The sequence below is a fragment of the Megascapheus bottae genome, chromosome 22 (genome assembly GCF_031878675.1).
Source record: "Megascapheus bottae isolate mThoBot1 chromosome 22, mThoBot2.hap1, whole genome shotgun sequence".
Taxonomy (NCBI): Eukaryota; Metazoa; Chordata; class Mammalia; order Rodentia; family Geomyidae; genus Megascapheus; species Megascapheus bottae.
In genome coordinates this window covers 26,455,168-26,470,986 of record NC_143530.1, presented here as the reverse complement: position 1 = coordinate 26,470,986, position 15,819 = coordinate 26,455,168, and the positions used below count along the sequence as shown (strand labels likewise).

The 15,819-nt window shown below is 41.7% G+C and overlaps 1 protein-coding gene and 1 pseudogene across 1 annotated transcript; one reads left to right on the top strand and one right to left on the bottom strand.

Annotated features, from left to right (window-relative positions):
- The first annotated feature begins 1,795 nt into the window (after positions 1-1,795).
- On the top strand, positions 1,796-10,357 carry Serpinb1 (serpin family B member 1). Its single transcript, XM_090356374.1, has 7 exons — positions 1,796-1,947; positions 2,686-2,861; positions 5,539-5,676; positions 6,425-6,542; positions 7,973-8,115; positions 8,330-8,497; positions 9,553-10,357. The coding sequence occupies exons 2-7, from the start codon at positions 2,694-2,696 to the stop codon at positions 9,955-9,957; spliced, it is 1,140 nt and encodes a 379-aa protein (XP_090212500.1). The 5' UTR covers positions 1,796-1,947; positions 2,686-2,693; the 3' UTR covers positions 9,958-10,357.
- A 4,497-nt stretch (positions 10,358-14,854) lies between these two features.
- LOC150048395 (THO complex subunit 7 homolog pseudogene) lies at positions 14,855-15,398 on the bottom strand (annotated as a pseudogene).
- Between the last annotated feature and the right edge of the window lie 421 nt (positions 15,399-15,819).

The following is a 15,819-nucleotide window of genomic DNA, read 5'->3' as shown; positions in this document are numbered from 1 at the left end:
TCCTTCTTGAATACTTGTTTGTTAAACATGTCATTTGAAATATGATGTAAAAATCAATGTTAATTTAAGAAAAAAAAAATCCCCTGGCCTTCTGACCCGGACGTTGATATGCAGTGCTTCTAAGCAGTAGTGACTTGATCAGCTAACTTTGACTGACTGCCTGTCAAGAAGTATTGGCTTCAGAGTTGGGCCCTGGTGTCATACCCATCATACAGCTACCTCGGTGGCTGTGATCTGAGGATCTCCAGTTAAAGCCAGATTGGGCGGAAAAGTCTTTGAGACTCTATAACTAATTGGCAAAAATCTGGAAGTGGAGATGTAGCTCAAATGCCAGTCTTGAGCAAAAAAGCTAAAGTAAGTGAGGCCCTGAGTTCAAGCCTCAGTACCAGCACCAAAAATATTTAAAACAATTGTATTGCTTTCTTTGTTCCACTAGACTATAAGACACTATGCAAGCTTAGTTATTAACTAAGTTTACTTAACTAATTCAGACTTTTGTTTCAAGAGCTTTTTTAAAAATAGGGGATATTTTTTGTTACCCAATTAGTGTGATCTTCTTCTTATCTGGCTTTTGTTTGTTGTTGTTGTTGTTGAGAGGAGGCTAGAACTCAGAGCCTCCAGATCGTGCTTAACTTTTTTGCTCAAGGCTGGAGCGTTATCACATGAACCACATCTCCACTTCTGGCTTTTTGCAAGTTGATTGGAGATAAGAGTCTCAAGGAGTTTTCAGTGCAGGCTATCTAGAATTCAGGCATGAGCCACTGGCACCCATCTAGAAACACATTCTCATAATCACAAAAAGACCTACCACGGCACCTGGTATGACTCATAAAAACAAAACAACAAGACTTTTTCCTTTGGGCCAGTTTTCACGATGAGATTTGCAAGCAAGTAAAGGAAAAGTTTCACCACCGACTTTTTGTGACCTTAAGAACTGTTAACTTGGTGAAATGACGTATCTGGGTGTGAAAAGGGAGTCAAACTGATTTTACACAGAGAGATTTTCAATAGAGGGATTCAATGGAAGCCTATGTTACTCAATCCTAATAGTTTATTTTCATATTTTGGAGGAGGACTGCATAATTGTTCACACAGGTGTGAGTGACTGGGTGGGCTGTGTCAACACAGCCTGTGCAGTCATTTCAACCTATTGGTGGATGGAAGACAATACAGTCATGTTTGAAGCTGACTCTTGGTTACCATGCCCACTCCTTCCCCTCCCCCCTTCCAGGTTTGCTGGGAGACTCCAGTTTTGCTTTCCTCTCCCTCCCCCCCAAATCCCATCCTAGCATGTGGCCATAGTTTGCCATATAAAGAAGTAACACACTTTATCATCGCTGTCATTCACACCTTAGGAAGACATTGCTTAAAAGTCCTTGGCAGAAATTTGGGGAATTGAGGAACGTGCGGAGTCCCTGAAGGGACGGGTGTGCAGCCCTTACACACTCGAGCGAGCGGTTCCTTGGCCAATCCTGAGCGCAGGCCGCTCAGCAGTCACCCGAGGGGAGCGCGGAAGACACTCCTCTCCACACTATAAGGGCTGCTGCCCTGGACCGAGGAGCCCAAGCAGCTGCCCAGAGGGTAAGGAAGGCCGCCCCGAAGGGAAGGGCAGACCCCGCTGAGCCCCGCCATGGCACCCATCTGGGCCCTTCTGCGCCCACAGCCACTGACGCCTCAGCCTCCCCCCTGCCCCAGTCCTCGATTCCTGCCCAGGATCCCCGCCCAGGCCCGGGGAGGTGCCGGGGTGGGGGAATGGGGGGCGGATCCCGGCCAGGGCAGAACCGAAAGCCAAGGCCAGGGTTCCTTCCTGCGCAGCTCCTTCCTCCCGGAGCTGGGCGGACTTGCCAGCCGACCAGAGCCGGCTACGTCTCCCTTCTGCTGCCCCAGGGAAGGAAAGGAAGCCGGAGCCACGCACAGATCGCGCCTCAGCTTCGCTCCTCCGCCACAGTAAGCACTGAGCTAAGCACTGGGCCCCTAGCTATCCACTGATGCTATTTGCCTCTGCTTGGGGAAACAGGCTGTCAGAGTAGAGTCCTGGGTCCATGGGTGGCCCACAAAGGGGACACACACACACACACACACACACACACCCCACCTGCCACTGCAAACACCACCTTCCCCACAAAAGGGACAGAGAACGTTGTATCCATCAGACGCACACTTTCTACACCCACCGAGATTCTGGACCTCGACATTTGCCACTGAATCTCAAGCCCAAATGATGCCTGTTGTGAATTATAATCTGTGCCAGGACTTGTTTTAATGGGTCGCAGATGGTTATGTTTGCTAGCCGGAGCATTTTTATTTCAAGCAAATGTGGGCAAGGGGTTCATTACCCACACACATAAGTCTTGAACCGGACAAATAGACTTGGACCAGAGGGACGGATATGTGTGTTGTCCTAAACCTAGCGATTTGGAAGGGCTGGGGGCTGTTATCAGATGCACTTGTCCCACAGGTGAGATCAGCAGGAATCTGACCTTGTGTCATGGCTCAATTCCAGATCTACCTTTGTGTGCATGGGGAGTGTTCAGTTCTTCTCTCTTTTGAGTGGGGACGAGGTGAAGTCCAAGTTCTAGGGTGTTAAGGAGTGGGTGGCACAAATTGAGAAGATAGTATGGGGGGAGGCTTCCTGTGTGGTATCACAGGCAGTGGGTAGCCTTGGGCCTCTGCTGTGTGTTCCAGCTTTCACCATGGAGCAACTGAGCAATGCAAACGCCCTTTTTTCCTTGGACCTGTTCCATCTGCTGAGCGAAAACAACCCGACAGGAAACATCTTCATCTCTCCCTTCAGCATCTCATCCGCTTTGGCCATGGTTCTTCTGGGGTCCAGAGGCAAAACGGCATCACAGATCTCCAAGGTCAGCTGCAGGAAAATGGGCCTTTCCAGCTACTTTCTGCTAAACGTGTGTGTGTGTGTGTGTGTGTGTGTGTGTGTGTGTGTGTACATGCGCGCCAGTCCTGGGGCTTGACCCCAGGGCCTAGGTGCTGTTCCTGAGCTTTATGCTTAAGGCTAGTGCTCTACCATTTGAGCCATAGCTCCACTTTTTAACTCAAAACGTGGCACCTTTGAGCTCTTGATGTTTCTCTGAAATGGTGGTTTGAGCTGCACTTAACAATGATCTGTGTTAACCCAGGTTTTTAGAAAAGCCCAAAAGCAGGCTTTCATGCAGAGCCCTTATTAGATGCCAGGCTTTGCATATTGTTTTGCCTAAAATGTAGCAGGGAGCAAATCCAATGACATTCCCAAGCAGTCCAGTGCATTGCTTCCAAGGACTCCTGAGTCCTTGCTTCCCCTTGAGCTAGTAGTTTCCAGGTTTTGCTTTGCATATGGTATCTAATTACTCACAAATGATGCTTGTTATGTGGAGTCACCTTTAAACCTGCAAGGGAGGACATGTGGGTTGCATACAAATGACAGTGAGAAGTTGGTGGTTTTGCCTTCCTGCAGGGACTGGGGAAAAAACCAACCCATTGTATAGTCTAACCCCAGACCTTGACCCTGTGCCTGAGAGGAGAATGACTCAGGAGCAGCACTAGGGTTCTCTAGAAAGTGTGGAGTGGCGAGGCTGGGCAGGTTGGTGAATGGAGCCATGCCCCTGGCAAAAGATACAAACAGATGACTGTTTGAGCAAGACAAAGGGCATCCCGACTTCCTTGTTTTCCTTAATGGGTGTGGCAGGGATTTTCTGTGCTATGTTCCTTAATTCAGAGAGAACTCTGCCTTCCTGTGAAGCCTAGGGGAGAATGGTAAATGTGGAAAACTTTCTAACATGCCCACCATACATCAGATAGCAGGGATTCTGGGAGGGTGAAGTTCTGGGCTCAAAATTCAAGAAATGTTTTGAGCTGTGATGTTACTGTACTCATCATGGTGAACCTGAAAGCATTTGAAAAAAACTTGTCAGAAGCTGCCCTGTTTTGTTAGGGTGATTATTATTTATAACTGTTTCAAATAACTAGAGAAAGGAATGTAAAACTTCCCAGCCACACACATTATATATGATATAATCAAATAATCATTTTGTATCATGTTATATATCAAATAATCACATTGTATCATATAAATATGTATAACTATTATGGAAAAGCTAGTGTATTTTTCAATGTAATTCATTTTTTCCTGAACTTCAAAAGGGAGGGGTGTCACAATTTAACAAACAGACAATTTAACATGTCGTTCTAAGTATCTATTGCTTCTTGATCTGCCTAGTTTCCTTTAAAGCTAGCTGCTTCTTGCATGGTGGCCTTGGCTCCTATTTTAAAGCTTTCCAGGGATTTTTCAACTTCTGCTGAGAATAGCTTTCTTTTAGATTATTTTCCTCCCCCACTTACTATGACACATGGGTCATAGTAAGAATGCAAATATTGTATATCTGTCTCAGTGGGCAGTGTGAACTCTGGACTGTGTGGTTGCTCTGTTCTTTGTGTTTTAAAAGCAAAGAACCAGCTCAGATCTCATAAAATCATAAAGGGCCTTATGATAAGTGACACATGAAAAATAAACTTCCCAAGAAAGTTGTGTTTGTGTGTGTGTGTGTGTGTGTGTGTGTGTGTGCCAGTTAGGCTTGAACTCGGGGCCTGGGTGATGTCCCTGAGCTTTATTCTTAAGGATAGTGCTCTACCATTTGAGCCATAGCTCCACTTGTTGGCTTTTTTGTAGTTAATTAGAGTCTCATGGACTTTCCTGCTCAGGCTGGCTTTGAATTGCAATCCTCAGATCTCAGCCTCCTGAGTTGCTAGCATTACAGAGGGGAGACCTTGGTACACAGTCAGAGAAAGTTTATACAAGTTACTTTTAAATAAATGAGCTGTGAACAGTAGGCAAAGAAAAAGTGCTGTGGCTCAACTGGTAGAGGAGTGGCCTTGAGCTGAAGAGCTCAGGGATAATGCCCAGACCCAGAGTTCAAGCCCCATGACCGACCAAAAAAAAAAAAAAAAAGCTGGGCATCTGTGACCCACACCTGTCATCCTAGCTACTCAGACTACTAATGGGGGCTGAGATCTGAAGATCATAGTTCAAAGCCATCCCAGATACGAAATCTGTGAGACTCTTCAATTAATTGCCAAAATGCTAGAGGTGTCCTGGTGGTTCAAGTGATAGATGCGAGCTTTTTTCTTTTTTTTTTGCCAGTTCTGGGCCTTGGACTCAGGGCCTGGACACTGTCTTTGGGCTTTCTCAAGGCTAGAGCTCTACCACTTGAACCACAGCATCATTTATGGCTTTTTTTTTTCTATGTATGTGGTACTAAGGAATCAAACCCGGGTCTTTGTGCATGCTAGGCAAGCACTCTACCATTAGGCCAAACTCCCATCCCAATAGATGCAAGCTTTGAGCAGAAAAGTTATGGGAGATCACTAGGCTCTGAGATTAAGCCATAGTATCAACACACACACACACACACACACACACACACACACACACACAGAATAAAAACACTATTCACTAAAAGCAAAACACTAAAAACACTAAAAGCAAACCTAGACTTAGTAATTTCAAAACAAATGGTTGTATGCAGAACATTTTCTTCCTTTCAGGCTTTTCATTTTGATAAAGTTGAGGATATTCATTCAAGATTTCAAGGTCTGCATGCTGCAATTAATAAACAAGGAAGTCCCTATATTCTGAAGCTTGCTAACAGATTGTATGGGGAGAAAACATATAATTTCCTCCCGGTAAGTACTTTCCTTTTCATATTCTATAATTCCACTGGATAGTTCAGATACTTTCCTGTAAAATCAAGTCACAAAAGGCACTTTAGTATTTTTAATATTTATACAAACAATACAGAGTGAGACTATATGGCAAATGGCACTCCCATTTTTTGTACTTCCATTTGCTTTGTAAAAAGACCAGTTCTGTTATTCTAAATCAAGATTGAATCTTGTTATTTTTCCCTTCCAAATTACTATCATTATTTGCCTAGTTATGAAAATGTCTGCCCAAGCTTTAAAAAGAAATTGGTAAACTTTATGCAGCACCGAAAGTTTATTTAACTTAGCCCTGCTAAAACAAACCCTTAATGGTTAATTTTTATTTATTGGTCGTGGGGCTTGAACTCTGGGTCTGGGTGCTGTCCCTGAGCTCTTCAGCTCAAGGCTACCACCCTACCCCTTGAGCCATGGCACAATTTCTGGTTTTCTAGTGTTAATTGGCAATAAGAATCTCACAGTCTTTAGTGCCTGGGCTGGCTTTGAATTGCAATCCTCAGATCTCAGCCTCCTGAGCAGCTAGGATTACAAATCTGAGCCACTGCACCCAGCATGATAATATACTTTTGGTGACAAATAGCAAAGTGGTTAGAATTTTGTGTTAATGAAATGTAGTCATTTATGCTATGTTCTTTCACTGTCTAGAATTCTGGAAAATTGTTTCTATATCTAGTAGGCATTATTCATGATTTATTCTTAATTTTTGAAATAGGAGTTCTTGGCTTCAACTCAGAAAATGTACGGTGCTGAGTTGGCCAGTGTGGATTTTCAGCATGCCTCTGAAGAGGCAAGGAAGGTGATAAATAAGTGGGTGAAAGGGCAAACAGAAGGTAAGAGACTGGGCATATGGAATCTATATTAACCCGTGTGTCCTTATTGCAACAACTACCTAAGATAGCTTGTGTTGAGAAAGGGCTGTTTAGTCAGTCCCGGAATGATTCATCCAGTGGCAGCCCAGTTCCTTTTGGCAGGAGTATGTGGCAGAAGAGTAATTTACCTCATGACTGTGTGGGAAAAGAAAGTAGGAAAGACAAGAAAAAGGATGGGACCAGCATCCCACAATTCCCCTCGAGGTTATCTCTTCCCTTCCCCTCCAGTAATCTGAACACATTCCACCAAGTCCCACCTATTAAAGATTCTACCACTTTCCAACAGTGATAAGGGCTGGGGAGAAAAATCTTGAACACATAAAGCCACTTCCCAGGAATAGTAGAATCATTTTGTGCAGGCCTTTCTGCCATTCACCCTCCTTACTTGTATGCTGTTTCTTTCTCCACCATGTTCCAAATCCTGACTCATGCACACTTCCCATCAGATGCCACTTCCTGGGCATAAGTTTTGCCATGCTCATTTCTGGACAACTTTCAGACATCAGAAATCCATGAAAGGGTAAATAAATATAGACATAATTTAACTCAGGTAGCTAAATAGTTTCTTCTTGTAAGTGCCTTCAAATTATGCTTTTAAAGTTAAAACCAACTCTGAATACAGCATAAAAGGAATAAAATGCCTGCCCCCAAATAGTTAATATTCATATGAAATGTCACAGAATTTGTGAGATCAATATTTAAAAATTATTGTGGCTATTAATAATTTTCCCATCATCTTGTCCAGAAAATCAGAAACAGTGAGTTGGGTAGACTTACTATCAGGGCTCAATTAATTTACTAAAAACAGCTGACATTTAACATTGTTCCTGTGTGTATCAACATGCCCAAAGAACACCTGAACACTTGTTCCATGACACAGGACATTTTTCCCTGCTGTGCTTGTGACTTTGAAGAATTATTGTTTTACCTTATGAATATTTATTAAAATTATTTTTAGAGTAGATTTAATAGATTTGAAGAATTTCCAAGTGACTATAAACATTTTCATTAAGGATATTTGTTCTGTAGAGTAATTCCCACTCACAAAATAATGTTTATTGTTTTTCCTAATTTTTGCCTTTCAGGACATTTGGTTGGTTTTAATGAACTTTCTGACTTTCATATAGGGGATGAAATCCGGGGCCTTGTGCATGCTAAGCACACTCCAAACCCCGCCAATGACCAATTTGCATACCATCCTGGTCTATCTCCCAACAAGTTGCTATGTTTAAAGTCAAAAGAACCGTTAGAGCTTTCCTTAACACTGAATGAAAAGAAAATAAATTGGAAACTATATGTTTGAATCACACTTCACTGCTATATTCATTGTCTGTTCAAACTTGGAATTCTAATGTGGAGGAGTTTTCAATAGGCTCACCTTATCTTCTCAGGGAAAATTCCTGAACTACTGGCTGCAGGTATGGTTGATAACATGACCAAACTTGTGCTTGTGAATGCCATCTACTTCAAGGGAAACTGGCAGGAGAAATTCATGAAAGAAGACACAACTGATGCACCATTCAGACTGAATAAGGTCAGGGAACCCACTGTCCAAAAATGCTTTGGGGCTGTGTGTGTGTGTGTGTGTGTATGTGTTCATGTGTGCATACATGCACTGGGAATGGAATCCAGGTATCCCATTTGCTCTACCCAATATAATTAAACCACAACTCCAGCCTCTACATTACTCTTTGCTATGAAAAGAACGTAGAAAACAATTAGCGTATTTTTATTTCTTAATGTTTCAGAAAGAAACAAAAACAGTGAAGATGATGTACCAGAAGAAAAAGTTTCCATTTGGCTACATCCAGGACCTGAAGTGCCAGGTGCTTGAGTTGCCTTACCAGGGCAAGGAGCTCAGCATGGTCATTCTGCTTCCTGATGACATTGAGGACGAGTCTACAGGTTTGAAGAAGGTAACCCACTCCCGATTTCATGATTCCTATTTTCTTTTACTACATTGCTGGGCTTTTGCTATTTGTCTTGCGAGTTAAGTTCCATGGTAGGTGCTTGCTATTTGTCCACTGATGTTATCTGACATCCCAAGCCAATGCTTTGTCATGTCTTTATAAATATAGCTCATCAGCATTTACTTCTCTGAGGCCCTACTTTTAACCTTATCTTCATCATCATCAGCATTATCATCATCATCATCATCATCATCATCATCATCTTGGTTATGATGATCAAGGCTGGTGTTCTACCAGCCATAGCTCTACTTCCAGCTTTTTGGTAGTTTATTATAGATGAATCTTATGGATTTTCCTACGTGGGCTGACTTCAGACCTCAATCCTCAGATCTCAGTCTCTTGAGGGGCCAGGATTACAGGTGTGAGCCTCTATTAATGGTGCTAGGTATCAAATCCAGGGCCCTGTGCATGTTAGGTAAGTGCTCTGCCGCTGATCTATGTCTCTAGCTAGTAATCTTAAATTGAAATTGCTAAGCTGCCCAGTCATTTGTAGTGAATTACTGGGATTAGGAAAGACTGCAGATTTATAAGAAAGTAAAATTTGTTAGTGACAGTCATGGAATTGCCTTAGAGATGAGGATAATAAGATGAGGATTATTTTACTTAGGAAAAAGCTTTTTAAACCCCAACATTTTAGTGTATATTTTCATCATATCATCATTGACATTGTTCATTCTTACTATAATTCATATAGACTAAGTTTCCAATGAGTACATGCTAGTGGGAGAGTTCAGCCTATTTTAATATGACCTTGGTATAATGTTTCCATTATAGATAGATAATAAGTTCAGTGTTCAAAGTTCCTGTCCTTGGAGCTTAGATATTTCTGTTCTGCTGCACCAATTGATCAATAAAAATTAAATAGAATCTTTCTAATAGACTCTGTTCGGGCACAAAAACAAAGGAAAGCTATTAGCAATTGTTATTGTATGCCCATTTAGTTGAACAGGGCTTATATAAAATCTACTTTACCTTTTCCTTTTGCTTTATTCACATTCCAGATTGAGAAACAACTGACTCTGGAAAAACTGCGTGAGTGGATCAAACCTAAGAATCTGATGAACACTGAGGTCAATGTTAGATTACCCAGATTCAAACTGGAAGAAACCTATGTCCTCAACTCTGATCTAGCCCGCCTGGGAGTACAGGATCTGTTCAGCAGTAGCAAGGCTGATCTGTCTGGCATATCAGGAGCCACAGATCTTTTCATATCAAATATTGTCCACAAATCCTTTGTGGAAGTGAACGAAGAGGGTACAGAGGCAGCAGCTGCCACAGCAGGCATTGCCACCTTCGCCATGTTGATGCACGAGGAAGAGTTCACAGCTGACCATCCATTCATTTTCCTTATCCAGGACAAACCCACAGGAAACATTCTGTTCTTGGGCAGATATTCTTCCCCTTAAAAGAAAGAGTCTCTGGAGATCAAGGTCAAGCTTACAGCTTTAGTTCCTGAGCTTTTAATAGTTAAGATTTTTCATTTACTTTTACCAATAAAATTACTTTCCAGAAGCTATCTTCAATTTCCTGTTGGCTTTTTATATCTTTTTAAAGTTATTTGTTTAGTTTGCTACTTGGTGCTGGTATTGGAACTTGAACACAGAGCTTCCTTTGCTTGGCTTTTTCACTGAATGCTGGCACTCTACAACTTTGAGCCATACTCCTAATTCTGCCTTTTTTTGCTGGTTAATTGAAGATAAGACTCTCTCCCATTTATCTACCAGCTGACTTTGAACTTGGATCCTCAGATCTCAACCTCCTGAGTAGCTAGGATTATAAGCAAGAGATTTTTACAGTAAAAAAAAATCCAATGATCATGCTTTTGAGTTAAAAATAAAAGAAAACTCATACATATAAATTCTTGACCATGTAGTAATTTGTGAAGTAATCTCTGATAGTTTTGAGGAGTCATGATTTTCAGTAGTCACTTATTTCTCAATCTGGAATTAGGATGAGGCAAAAAGAAGAGGTGAAATCAATTATATATATATATACACACACAAAGTAATAAAACATTATTTAAATGAATGAACCTATGTACAGTTGCTAACAGAGTCCCTTCATGTTTTGTGACTTAAAAATGTGTCCTTGGGGCTGGGAGTTTGGCCCAGTGGTAGAGTGCTTGCCTAGCAAGCACAAAGACCCGGATTCAATTCTTCAGTACCATATACATAGAAAAAAGCCGGAAGTGGTGCTGAGGCTCAAGGTAGAGCTCTGGTCTTGAGAAAGCCCAAGGACAGTGCTCAGGCCCTGAGCTCAAGCCCAGGACTGGCAAAAAAATAAAGAAAAAGAAAAAATGTGTCCTTTATTTTACCCTATTATTTTAGAAACTAGAGTAACCACCCCAGCTGTTGATGGAAGATTAAAAGCAAACAGGCAATTGAAATACAGGTGCACACTCCACTAAAGGTCATGGGTTGTGAAGACAACCTTGCCTTGCCCTATTTCTTGTCCTGTTCTGTAAACTTCCTGTTCTGTGGCAGCCTTCAACGGCTTTGGCTCTTCAACTAAAGGGCCAGCCGCATTCTTAAAGCAGAAGTAAGGCAATGTAGCTGGCCCTTTAGTTGAAGAGTCAAAGCAGTTGAAGTATATATGTTTTAGGCTTAAAGACACTAAAACATGACAAAAGAAGAAGACTATAGTAGGAGAAAGGTCTCCTTAACTAGTTTTCATAGTTTGTGTGTGTGTGTGTGTGTGTGTGTGTGTGTGTGTGTGTGTGTGTGTGTGTGTGTTGATATTAGGGCTTGAACTCAAGGCCTGTTTTTTACTCAAGATTAGTGCTTTACCATTTGAGCCAAAGCTCCACTTCTAACTTAATTGAAGATAGGGGTCTCCTGAACTTACAGTTGGTTTCAAACCTGTATCCTCAGATCTCAGCCTTCTGAGCAACTAGGATTACAGACAGGAGCTAGAAGTGCCTGCCTTCTCGTATGGCTCTAGATGCCCATCACACAGGTTTATATGTCAAGAGTGTCTTGTGCAATGGTGTGGTAGAAGACAGGCTAAGAGGAGGATTTTTGGATTAATATAAACCTTCACTAAATGCACTCCTTTGCCTGGGCTTGAAATGTGGTACTTCTTGCTTCCACAGGCTGGTGGAAGCATCATGAATCCGTTTTTCCCAGATTCAGTGAGGTAGATGGATCTCAGTTCCCCTCAGATAAGCCCCTCACACAAACCAAGGCTACATACAGAGGTTTCTTGGAGTGAAAATTACTGACTATAATGAGGTACAGTGCAGACTAAAAGTAAAATAGTAATGGATTGCTCACCAGAAAGATTACTTTCCTTTCTTTGTTCTGTCCTCCTCCTTTCTTTCCTCCACTTAAAATACTTATTAACCCCTGCCATATTCCAAGTTCTCGCAACCCTAGGGAAAAACTATAACTCTTCGTCTTTGGTTCCTTGCTATAACTTCAATCCTGGAAATTCCCAGGCACTTTCTCTTAAAGGCACCTGTGTAAAAGGTGTGGTCCACACAGTGGTGTTATAGAGAGGACTGGTAGAGAACCTTTAAGAGGTGGAGCCTAGTGAAAGGTCTTTAGATCACTGCAAGTGTGTTCTGCAAGGGACTGTAGGGTTTCATTCTCTTTCTCCTGGTCCCAAGGCTGTATAAGCAAACTGAGTTTTCACTTCCCCAAACTCAGTTTGAGGAGCCACATTTTCTTCCCCTGCTTTTTGCACCATGCAGCCCTGCTTAATATCCTGGAATAACCCAGATTGTCTACTCCTGAACTGGACTGCTCCAATCTGGGCCTACTACCACATAATGTCACACTGTAGAAGCAAGCAAAGATCACTTCTGCTGGGCATGGGCAGGGAGGGGGGTAAAATTATCATTAAACTTGAAGTTCTTTTTACTATTCATTTTTCAAATGCAGCATTCAGCTTATAACTGAAGGTAACTAGTTGGGCGAGAAGCTATGGTAATGATGGAGCAGTTGGCAGGAGGCATCTTGAGGGCCGGGCTTCAAAGGTCAGTAGATGGCTTGAGGAGGCACTCTGTATGTAGGTTGTGTGTTCCCAGGGGTCAGGGTGGGGGGAGAGAGGGAGATAGAAAGAAGCTTGCTGGTTGTGGCTACTCTTAGTTCCTAGGTAACCAAGGACAAGGCAGTCCCAGACAGACTAATAAAACTCCTCTGCTATCCTTTGAACATTCCTCCATGGATTTTCTCACCTACAAAGTCATTTCAGTAACACAGACCCAAATCAACACAAACAACAGAAATGAGAAATAGAATATGCTCTCCAAGTATCAGAATCACCACATGAATTATAACCTCTGCTTTATAGGATGGAGACAATAAAAGACGAGGTTAGACACTTCAGTAGATAATTGCAATTTAAAAGAGACATTGCACTCAGGTGCCAGTGGCTCATGCCTAGAATCCTAGCTACTCAGGAGGCTGAGATCTGAGGATCACAGTTTTATTTGTTGTTGTTAATTTCTGTTTGTTTGTTTTTTTTTAAATCAGTCCCGGGGCTTGAACTCAGGGCCTAGGTACTGTCCTTGGACACTTTTTGCTCAAGTTTACAGCCCTGCCACTTGAGCCACAGAATTGCTATTTTATTGCTAGCCCATCCCTGCCTTGATGGAGTAAAGATGTAGGCTAAGTCGATGGGTGGGATTCAGGATAAGATCCCCACCTTCCAAGGGCTGAAATTCAGTGACATGGATCCCTTTGACTTCAGGCAGTGTGTTGATGAGGATCACTAGCCACTGTTGGCTTTGCTCGTGGTGCGCATGAGCAGCTGGTGAGTGGTCAGGTGATAGGGAGCACCTGGAGCAGGGAAGGGAAACAAGACAAAGCAGATGTTGGAGGCTTTTGAACAATAGGACTTCTCTTCCACAGTTTTGCATGCAGAGACTTATCAGCTTTGTAGGTTTTGAAGTGCCACAGACTGAAGCCATCATGACTCTAGTCTCAAAAACTCCAAGGGGCTACTCCACTGCTGAAAGCCACCAGGGAGTTCACTGACTGTGCTGAAGCTATGCTGGAAAGCCTGGTTTCCTTCTTTGCTCTGAGCATCACAATTCCCTGCTTCCCCATCTGAGATGCCTTCAGTATCCAGAATTATTGGCACCGAAGACCAACTTGCCTTCCTGCGGTTAATGCTGCTACTCTTTCTTCAAGTAGTGACTTTTCTTCATTGATCAAAGATTTGGAGAGAATCCTAAGACCTTTTTTTTTTATTTCAAACAACTCTTTATTCTATCACTTTTCTAATAAAATGGATTTTAAGGAACCATAGAGAAAAAAATAACAAAACACTTAACCACGTTTCTCCAGTGTTACATACTAAAGCAAGTATTAAAATATTAAAATTTAGGAGGAGGTGGGGGAGGGGAATGAGTACAAAATCATGAGAAGGGGTATCAATATGTGAGAAGTAATGCACCTTCTATCTGGTGAATACAACTGTAACCCCTCTATACATTAAAATAAAATAAAATTTAAAAAATACTAAAATTTAATACTAGCATTCAATGCTCAAGTATAAAATACTTAAGATTTATCTCTTAAATCAGCAATCCCCAACATCATGGCACCCTTTCCCACAAGGAATATACAAGTATCATTTCATATAGTTTATAGGTTCTGGGTCCCTCAAAGTTTTATTCATGGACTTTACTACCTCATGTACATACAAAAAAATGTCACTTTCTAATAGTCTTTCTTTATAAAACTATCAGTGTTACCAAAAACTACCTAGAGTGGTAAGGAACAAAATCATGCAACTTTAAAACATTTTAAAATGTTATTTCCTTCTTTTAAGACTAAAAATTGAGCAGGGTACTGGTGGTTCAGGACTGCAACCTGCCCTACTCAGAAAGCTGAGATCTGAAGATTACAGCTCAAAAGAATCCTGGATTAAAAAAAATCTAGAAAACTCCATCTTCAGCTTAGCAGTAAAAAATTCTGGACTGTAGGCATGGCTCACTCTTGAGCAAGAAAGCAGAGTAAGAACAGGTAGCCCTGAGTCCTGAGTTCAATCTCTGGTACCAATAAAAAGAAAAGGGTGGGAAAGGATAAAAAATACAGGCCAGAGTTGAAACTTACATGGTAAAGTACCTGCCTAGCAAATGCAACTTCAAACTACAGTACAATAACAGATAACCCCTCATCTCAATAAAACCAAATATATACTGAAATCATTTTGTGTGAATATGAATAAAATGTAAATATTTAAAACTAAAATATTTCACTGCTAAAACTAAATATTTCAAGAATATAACAAATTCTAAACATACCACAGTCATATAGCTATTTTAATACTCTTGGGAACGAGTAACTAGCCTGTCTATGACTTAGGTTCTATATCTATGAAAGTTGTTTCACCATCTTCTCCCTCCGACAGCTTCTCATCACTTTCCAATGCTTGCTGAAGTTCATGGATAGTACTAAGAAGAACATGAAACTGTGTCTCAATTCCAGCTTATCTTCAACACTTTCTTTAATGTGTGAAAGATGTTCTAATTCTGTTCCCAGAGCCTCTAGTTCCCTTGGTGATTCTTGCGTATTCTTTTTACTTGAAGAATCTCCTTTTTGCACTCAGCAATTTTTTTATGCGCTTCAGCAATGTTGCCTTCTATTTCTTTGTAAATCTTTTCATAATTTTCCATTTCTCTGAGATTCATATCATACACCAACACAGTTTTGCCCATTGAAAATTCATATTGAGGCAAGGTGCTCAGCATACACTGGTACTGGCCGTATCCTTCTTCATGGGATCCAGAGTTGCACCATTTAACAAAACTTTTCACTAGCCGATTCATTCTCCGATCATCACCCGCGCCGTCTCCATCAATCAGGATATGGATATCCATATCCATATCCATATCCATATCCATATCCATTGAACATCCATTGATGTTCCCATGGCATCTTCAACGGTGTCTTCCCAGTGGTGGCGAAAGTCAAACTCCTACAATCGAGAATCCTAAGATCTTACATTTTATTTTACTTTATTGGTCATGAGGCTTGAACGCAGGGCCTGAGCATTGTCCCTAAGCTTTCACTCAAGGCTAGTAATCTACCACTTTGGCCCACAGTGCCACTTCCAGTTTTCTGATGGTTAATTGGAGAAAAGTCTCATAGACTTTCCTACCTGGGGTGGTTTTGAACCACAGTCCTCAGATCCCAGCCTCCTGAATAGCTAGGCTGGCAGGTGTGAGCTATTGGCCTCATCCTATGTGGCCATGTGTACATAGCTTCTGAACTGTTGAGCTCTTTTGCTAGGAAAATCCTAGACACATAATTTCCTTA

Excerpts from the sequence above, each read along its gene's own strand:
- Serpinb1 (XM_090356374.1), top strand. The coding sequence starts at position 2,694 with ATGGAGCAACTGAGCAATGCAAACGCCCTTTTTTCCTTGGACCTGTTC. Across the intron at positions 2,862-5,538 it reads CGGCATCACAGATCTCCAAG|GCTTTTCATTTTGATAAAGT; the intron begins GTCAGCTGCAGG and ends TCTTCCTTTCAG. Across the intron at positions 8,116-8,329 it reads CACCATTCAGACTGAATAAG|AAAGAAACAAAAACAGTGAA; the intron begins GTCAGGGAACCC and ends TTAATGTTTCAG.